This window comes from Electrona antarctica (genome assembly GCF_951216825.1).
Source record: "Electrona antarctica genome assembly, chromosome: 14".
Classification (NCBI taxonomy): Eukaryota; Metazoa; Chordata; class Actinopteri; order Myctophiformes; family Myctophidae; genus Electrona; species Electrona antarctica.
In genome coordinates, this window is record NC_136795.1 from 14,814,630 (window position 1) to 14,823,652 (window position 9,023).

Below are 9,023 nucleotides of genomic sequence, written 5' to 3' on the forward strand. Positions count from 1 at the left end.
TTTGCTATTCATTGTACGACAAAGTATATTCTGTAGGGCTTAAGTGGTTAATCCTTTAAAATCGACAACTCCTGCCGTAGCATTACAATACTGTTGAACATTCATAATCATAGTAGTAAAACAAAAAGAAACATTACAAAATATAATAATTTGTCTACATGCCACAAAAAGACTCAGGAGGCAGAGACAATCAATTCTTTGTTTTGTCCTTTTGCTGACAAATCAATGTAGTCTGTCCTTCATTAACTCAAGTGTTGAATGCAAATACCGCTTGTTTTTGACATTATGGACAACAATAGGAGTATTATACCACTACCAGTGGTTCTCAAACTTTCTAAAAAAGTGAATATGTATTTGAATCTGAAAATATATTTTGGTAGGGACCCCATATCAAATTTATATTGTTAAAATATTTCAAAAATATGCCAAACATTCACATTATTCAAGATTTTTCGAAAATATACGACTTACAAACTCACATGTCATATTGCGACATGTTGTGAGCTTGTAGATTGACTAATCCAATATATACAGTATAGTGTTAAAGTGGTTTAACACAGTTTGGTGGTACTGTATAACACATTTTGTTGAGATGCCCTAAAACCCCCTCAGGGACCCCAAGGGGTCCCCAGACCTCGCTTTGAGAAGCACTACTTGATACGAGTCACAAACCAAATGCAATCTCTTCCATCGTATACTCTCAAACACTTTGGTCACATGTGTGTGTTTGTGATAGTGTGTGCATATGCATATGTTAGCCAGGGCCATAGTATATCAATAAATCATCAAAGGTGGAATTAGTGTGCAACTGTGCATGCGTGCCTGGGGTGTGTGTGTGTGTGTGTGTGTGTGTGTATAGCGGTCAGTACACGTGGTTATGGGTGTACGCACGTGTGTTTCAGCATATTGTACACTTACATATCCAACACCCAGTGTCCATATTAACTCGGAGAGCGTACACATATCTGTACACTCTCAGAGTTGCAAATGGATACATTAATACTGAGGGTTTTACTCTGTAGACTCTCTCATATCATCCTTTTCCAGTCCCATCTCAACACCCCTTGTGGTTTAGCTGTTTCAGCAGTGTGACACCAACGGTGACCCCGGTTCAGTGGTGTAACAGCAGTGTCTCTACGTCAGGGATTTGAACCTTGCAGCTGGCGGTCAGGGCACCAGAGATAGTAAAAAATAAAATGAAAAGTGCTGCCTGACCAGTCTTTTCAAAAACTAGAAAAAAGGCCAAAAACCTCTAGTGTCCCTTTGTGTTGAATAAATCTTCCAGTGTGAAATCAGCTGCTGTCTCAAGGTGCAGACTGTTGGGTACTAGGGTCAAAAGCTAGACTAGAACGAATTCTGTCTTGGGCTGTCCCTCTACAGCAGGGCTGCACAGATTGGCATACATACATAGATAAGGTGCACTCAAACTCATAATTATGCACACAGTTGCACATGACACGCACCTCCTTCTAAAGAAACAGAACACAGAAATGTGCACATGCACACAGACATACTGTACAATGCATACACCCATGTGCACACATCGAACATTTTGGGAAAATATCGTCAATCTACAGACAGACAGACAGACAGACAGACAGACAGAGACACACACACACACACACACACACACACACACACACACACACACACACACACACACATGCAAACGCACGCACGCACACACATGCATATATTCAGGTATCACAATTTTATTAGAAAAATTATAACTTCATCTGTCAGTGTTGCCATGCTCTGAGCATATAACAATACAGTATAAAATCTCAACCTAAAAGTAGGATAGTAAAAGCAATGGTCGTCGATGCTGACGCAGCATTTACAGTAATTAAGTCATGCTTTTACTGTACAGATAACATTCCTATTAAAGTACAAACACCTGCAAAATGTGCCGTGGTCATCAACGGATTGCGTTTTACAATAGACACTCTTATCCAACTGATTACAAAGTGTACAATAAACATCTCTTTTTTAAATTAATTTACAATAGATTTAACACAAAGACACAAAACAAATCTGCAACTCATAAATTAATGTGCTGAGTTTGTCTTTTTTATCAACAGCCCAAGGCACTCAGGCTTGTATGTTGGCAAGAAGTTATGTCATTCTTTTACACAAAATCAAGCAGGTGGTGATACAGAAAGAATAGAGAAGAGCGCCGTCTCTAGTTTATGAAGTATACATTCCTTTTCCCAAAATCCACTTTCATCACAGTGAAAATTCCAGGCAGTGGGGCAAAGAAATAAGAAACAGAAATGAATACTCTGTTAAAATGTGTGTCATCTGTCAGTCCACTAAAAACTACATTATCTCCTACATGGTCTCCGTGGTCTGTGAAGTGCACCATCCATTTTGTGTGACGACGAACCTGTCAAGTATTCCCAAACCTAAGCATCAGCCGCCACTACAGAGAAGACCCAGAACTGGCTTGGTTTGAGCAATGTGCTGTCAAGCACCCCGGGATGCCAAGGGGTCCATTTCCATTAACCTATCCCACATGAAAATCTGGTAAAAATCTATCAAGTGTTCACACATGACGTATTCAAATACTTATTACAAATCCAGGTGCCATTTGCGGAAATAAACACCTCCTCGCATTTACCGATGCTATACAGTGGCTTAACAAGCTCTATTTGTCATTGGCTTTTGCCTTCCCTGCAGTTCAGTTGAGCTGGCGACAAGCTTCAAAAGTCCACTTTGATGCTCCTCCGTAAATATCGAGGCTTGTCTCCATCCATGAAAAAACATTGCCCACTTGTGCTTTGCTGCTGCAAGTCGCGAGATTGTATATCTCTCCAATTGACAGTTTCCGATCCCAGATGTGAAAATTCGCCAAGTCTCCAACAAATGCTTGTGTGGCATCAAATCCGCCTCCAAGCGTATCCTGGGGTAAAATAAAACATATGACATTAATTAAGAATGATATTCTATTAACCCAGAAAAAGAAAACAATGGTTTTCTTTTTTTCTTTTTTCAATTTAACCTTCAGTTAAATTGTTCATAAATAATGTATCATTCCCAAGAGCTTTGGAGACGAGAACAGAACATCGCTTTAGGACTATTATTCTCCTAATGAACGATCATTAATGATCATCAATGATCTCGAGTAAAATCACATTCAGCTTGTTAGCCCTTTGAAAACCTCCCCACAAGCAAGTTTGTTTGTACTAGTCTTGTAATCTCATATGCATTAGCAATTTAGATGGGTAGAGTCAGTCTAAAAACTTGAACTTGAACTTGAAAAGCTCCTTTAAAACAGATCCTTCTATCCATGGGGCTGAAAATACAGTCCTAAACGGTTCACTTTTCACTGCTTTTGTGCGACACTCTTATGTGATGAAGAAGGGCATTAATTTACCCTGCGACAAAAAAAATCAAATTTGATTAGAACAGTTAAAATATGGAGATACAAGGTTTCTGCCCAACAGCAACAAAATGGTCCATTGTTCGTTTTGGGGGTGCTGAAAAGACAGCTCTTTGAATGGTTCAGGTTTTTGTGGTTCTGAAAGGACAGCTCTTTCAAATACCGGTAGTTTATTGTTTTTGTGGTGTTGAAGGGACAGCTCTTTCAACTTTCAAATAGTGTATTTGTTTCTGTGGTGCTGAAGGGACAGCTCTTTCAAATAGTGTATTTGTTTTTGTGGTGCTGAAGGGACAGCTCTTTCAAATAGTATTTGTTTTTGTGGTGCTGAAAGGACAGCTCCTATCAAATGGCTTGTCGTTTGTATTTGCAGTGCTGAAAGGACAGCTCTGCAGGGGACTGCAGTGAGGAACTGAAAAATATGCAAGCAAAGAATTCAGACGTGTGGGCATATAGCCTACCTGCTCCTGTCCAAGGATCAACATGCCCTGTGGTTTGATGGGATGATACGGTGCCAGATTCTCCCCACTGCCCCTCATCACTCCATCCTGGAATGCCTCCCAAACACCGTCACGAGTAGTCCACGTCACACAGATGTGGTGCCATTTTCCATCATTGATCAGGAATGGCAATTTTGCAACCTTTATAATAGGATTTAAAATAAAATGTGACCCACTGTAATATCATGTCATGTGAATTTATGAACAATACTTCAATATGCACATTAAAAGCTCCAGGACTCCCTAATTATAATTCTATTCACATAAAGACACAAGCCACATAATAGTCTACCTTGTCGTTTATAAGTATCTCCATTGGGTTGTTCCCCCACTCTATCAGCACCAGCTCATTGGCCTGTCCTGGAACTGCATAGGAGAATGGGGTTCCCACTCCTGGGGATGCGTTGGACTTCAGCCACATGCACACGCTGAATGCATACATCTCTGGCAGGCTCCTCTTCACTTTGGCATACATGTAGTTAGTTCTCAACGGGAAGGTGAGCTGGAATCTGTCCAAAGGCCGGTTTTCCTTTTGCCCTGTAAAAAAAACCCCAATTATTAATATAATGAATTAATTAATAACAACATAGCCATGTCAGATAATACAAACTAATCCAGTTGGCAAACTGTGTGTGTGTGTGTGTGTGTGTGTGTGTGTGTGTGTGTGTGTGTGTGTGTGTGTGTGTGTGTGTGTGTGTGTGTGTGTGTGTGTGTGTGTGTGTGTGTGTGTCATATCAACATACCATATCAAGTTTGTGTATTTTGCTAATTTGCATTACGTAAATATACACGGTTTATGCTATAGATTGACATGTTACACAACACAACACATTCTGAATCATGCTGCTCGAGACTTTTGATTTGTTTGTTAATCTCGCATCATGATAATCGTCATATATGCAAAGTGAGCAACGGCGCTCTGAGCTCTCCTTCACTCCCGTTATCTCCTCCCTCCATTACCCCTCCCTTGCGATTTTACTATGATGTGTTGTAAGCCTAATGAGCAGCGGCTCAGGCTCAGCTCTGATCAATATTCCACAGGCATCTCAAACACGCACGGGGAATCACAGAGCATCATCATTACGGTCCTGCATTGCGAAGTTTGTGCTCTTCTCAGAAGGGTCGCAGTGCGAGTCCAGAGATGGGTCATTCACTGCATCTATAATTATTTGATTTGCATCAATTAGAGGGACTCGGAGGAAAAGAAAATGCAGAATATTCTGGCCTGCGCAATTTATTTTGCGAGCTAACAGAAAGCGGTGCTTTGCGCCGGATTCCTCTCCGAGTACTCCCCCATTTGCGTTTTACCACATTGATCATGAGATTTCTCGTTGAGATGTTGAAAGGCTAATCTTTCTCTCCACAACAGTAGACTGCATGTAGTCGTAACACACAATGGTACATTTCTTGAAGTGTGTAGTGTAGGCTATAGGCAATTTCATTTTCAAAATGTAGTTTTTCTAGGACTAAAGTGTGGTCTTGCCCACCTCTCTCCAGGTCAGTAATTCTCTGGTGGAGGGATGTCAGCGTGGACTCCACTCTGCCTCGCTGCTCCGTCTCGTTCCGCAGTCCAGGTTTCCCCTCCTCGATGCTGTTCACACGGGAGAGAACCTGCTTCTCCAAGTCATCGATTTTACTCTGAAGCAGGTCTTTCAGGCTGGTTGCCTGCACCGAGTTGTTGTTTCTGCTGAATTGCTGATGCGGAAAAAGAGGTGTTATAGCCTGTAGCTTAAAGTTAAAAGTGCATTAGAATCCCTGCATACAAGGTCCCGGGACGCAAGCGGGATAATGCCAGCTTAACTTCTCCAAAAGATTGCAGTGAGTGAGCTGAAGCGGCGCGGACGAGGCAACTATCCTCTGGATATTGTTTTTATCCCCATGATTCCTTTAGGCTATGACTGGTAACAAGGCGAGGTATAACAGATCGAGGTAAAACTGGGTGAAATCGTAATAACGGATTAAAGTCTAGATTGAAGCTGAATAACTATATATAACTGAAGCTTTATGCGTAATGTTTTGTCATTGGTCTTAATGATGCACCATGGATCAAGCTTACCTCGAGGTTTTCTAGTCTCTGTTTCAGGGACTGTAAAGTCTGTGATAGTTGCGTCAAAGTGTCACCCGGGCCCCTCGATACGTCTCCCATTGTGTTTTTCGACTCTTTCCTCCTGCCTCCCGGCCGCGCGTCTCCGGGCTCCGACCCGATCTGGCTCTCGCACCGGGCCAACTTTGAGGTCAGTTCCCTGATAGTCTCTTTTTGGTTCATTATCGTCTCTTTCTGCTGCAAAACCGTTTCCCGCAGCTGCAAGACGGTGGTCTTCAAATCCTCCCCGGGCACACTGTTCTGCAAGGTAGCCGCGCAAATGTCCATATCCTTTGGCACGGACGTACAAATGAACTGGGTCTGTCCAAAGTCTTGAGCCGAACTCTCCAAAAATAAATGTGAAAACAGTAAAAGTTGCCAATGAATTCCCTTCTTCTTGATGGCCTGCATGCTGGCGTCTGTGTGGTGTCGTTTGTTTGTTTTTGGTTCGAGCACCGCAATGTGATGCAAGTGATGACAAACCGCGGAGCTGTCCCGCCGTCGTTGTAATCCTGTCTGTGGTGCGCACCCGGCTTATATAGTGCCCTCGGTTCTGCGCAGAGCAGGTTCACTGCATCACGAGCAGAGAGGGGAGGGAATCACTCTTTCAACGTTTAAGCCTTTTATTATACTCCGTCGCCGAAAATTGCCGATCTACAAGCTCACAACCGCGTTGTGGACGCGACGCGTTGTGAGCTTGTAGGTCTGCTATTTTCGTCGCGCGACACCGTCAAGCGACGAAGTGTGCACGGCTTGACTTCAGAAGAAGCAGCGTCGTGCACATTCAGGGGATGAGATCCTTTGTATTGTTCTATCAGGCTCCCAGTCCCAGGTGTTAAATGTTTTATCAAAACGACAAATTGTCATTTGGCTTTGTGTATTTATTCATCAGCAAAACGCAGATGTGTGGGCTGTGCAGAGAGTTGCGCAAGGTGCCCATGATGTGTTGAGTTAAAGAAGTAGCCTATATTAGGTTGACGCAGAGGCGCATGTCAAATCAGCACCTCAGACAGCGCCGTCCATCGCGTCATCACAGGGCCTGTCTGGCCCTACACAGACTCGAGACCTTTCACCTTTGGCATCATCTTTTTTTATTTGCACATTATGTGAAATCATCAATCAAATTAAACATCACACCCGTGTGAAATGAGGGGCGGTCTTATCATCATAATATCATAATATACACAGACTCGAGACCTTTCACCTTTGGCATCATCTTTTTTTATTTGCACATTATGTGAAATCATCAATCAAATTAAACATCACACCCGTGTGAAATGAGGGGCGGTCTTATCATCATAATATCACTATTTTAGAGGGCTTTTAATGCATTATTGGAACCCCATCAGCCCTGCATCTTAAAATAAGAAATAAAGTCAATAAATAATTATATATACGCACAAACGCACGCACGCACACGCGCGCGCGCACACACACACACACACACACACACACACACACACACACACACACACACACACACACACACACACACACACACACACACACACACAAACATTATGAATCCCCTCTCCTTTGAGATCCGAGATTAATCATACAATGAATGATTAATTTTGCAGACTCCCCCTCATGGTTCCCTTGAACACTGAACGTTTTGTGTCTCAAGTCAAACACATGCAGTTAAGCAGACTTATTTTTTAGAGAACCTTTTTTGTTTGGCATATCTGGGACAATGACATTGCCTTCTGTATTTCGCAATGATCCTTATGACTCTCATAATCATCTCAATAATTCAGTCCCTAAAATGATTTAATCTGTCCCCAAGCATTTTGCCATATCTATTATTCAGTAAGGGCAATGTTACATTTTCTTTTCAGTGCCTAGTCGACCTTTATTAATTTGGTCAATGTTGAAAATATTATGAAAACATTTTGAATAAGTAATGAAAGTCTCAGATTAATATAGATTTCTTTTCATCTAAACTGAAGATGGGAATAAGGGGCAAGAATTAACATCTGTACTGTATGTGACTGAAGGAGTCATGGGAACCCTTAGGCTGCCTTTATGGAATAAGTCACCACTACCCTTGATCCTGGAATCAAATCATGTCTTGCTCTAGGAATTACACATGCTTTTATGGTGGTTTGATATTAATCCTGGCTGACTGATTTAATTGCTGTCAAGAGGAGGAAGGCACTCATTTTGAAGGCTAGAAATACCACCAAGAGCATTGTTTTATAGCAGCATACAGCACTATACATATCGTTATTGGATGGGAATGATGAAGTAATTAAAGGGACATCGGATGGGTTCTTACCGAGCCTTAGGCTGTCAGATGGTTCTCATCACTGCAGCTCTTCACTAAGTCCCCAGAAACACCTTGCATAATCATCATGCATCACTGCATGCCTATAACCCCTAAACCTATCAAAAAGGTCAAGAAATGAAATCCATAGGGTGCAATAAAGGCAGGTATAGAGCGCCTACGTGACGTAACAGCCTGATATTCAATTTTTATCAGACATTTCGTTCTGGCCCCAGAGACCCCATCTATCCAGGGGTGTCCATAATAATGTATCACAGTTTCACTCTATAGTTTCCTGCGAGAGGGTTACAGAGTCTTAACCCATACCACAGTTTAAGGCATTTATACAAGAGGTCAATGTATGTCAATGAGAAGAAGTAAAAGTGTTGAGCATTGTATTCATTAAATCAAATATTTGTGACATCAGTGCTTCTTATTCAATCTCCATCCTACGTCACTTCAGTTTTCCCTGAACACGCGTTTATTCTTAAATGATACTAAACCGTGGAAGAGAAATGAAAAGCGATAGAGGTTTATGGACTCTAGCTCTTCACTGACATAATCCTGAACTGAAAGAGTACCAGGGGTAAAGTTACATCATAAAAGAGCAAAAGGGTGTGATTTCTTTTAAAGCCTTTTGGCTTTCCAAGAGATCAATCTCAGTGTTGATTTTGAGATGATATAACTGTCTGGCTTTTTGTGAAATAGTTGTTTCTCTCTTTGAGGTTTTTAGGTGGCAGACCTATTCATTCCATCTGATGGCTGAAGATGCAGGATATTCAATAAATAAATATT

The 9,023-nt window shown here is 41.7% G+C and overlaps 1 protein-coding gene across 1 annotated transcript; it reads right to left on the minus strand.

The window, feature by feature from the left end:
- Nucleotides 1–1,696: 1,696 nt before the first annotated feature.
- On the minus strand, nt 1,697–6,373 carry nptx1l (neuronal pentraxin 1 like; the record flags this gene model as incomplete). The annotated part of the gene is made up of 5 exons (XM_079520334.1): nt 1,697–2,902; nt 3,841–4,020; nt 4,172–4,416; nt 5,367–5,574; nt 5,936–6,373. 5 exons carry the CDS (start codon nt 6,371–6,373, stop codon nt 2,681–2,683), a joined length of 1,293 nt encoding a protein of 430 aa, XP_079376460.1. The 3' UTR covers nt 1,697–2,680.
- Nucleotides 6,374–9,023: the final 2,650 nt, after the last annotated feature.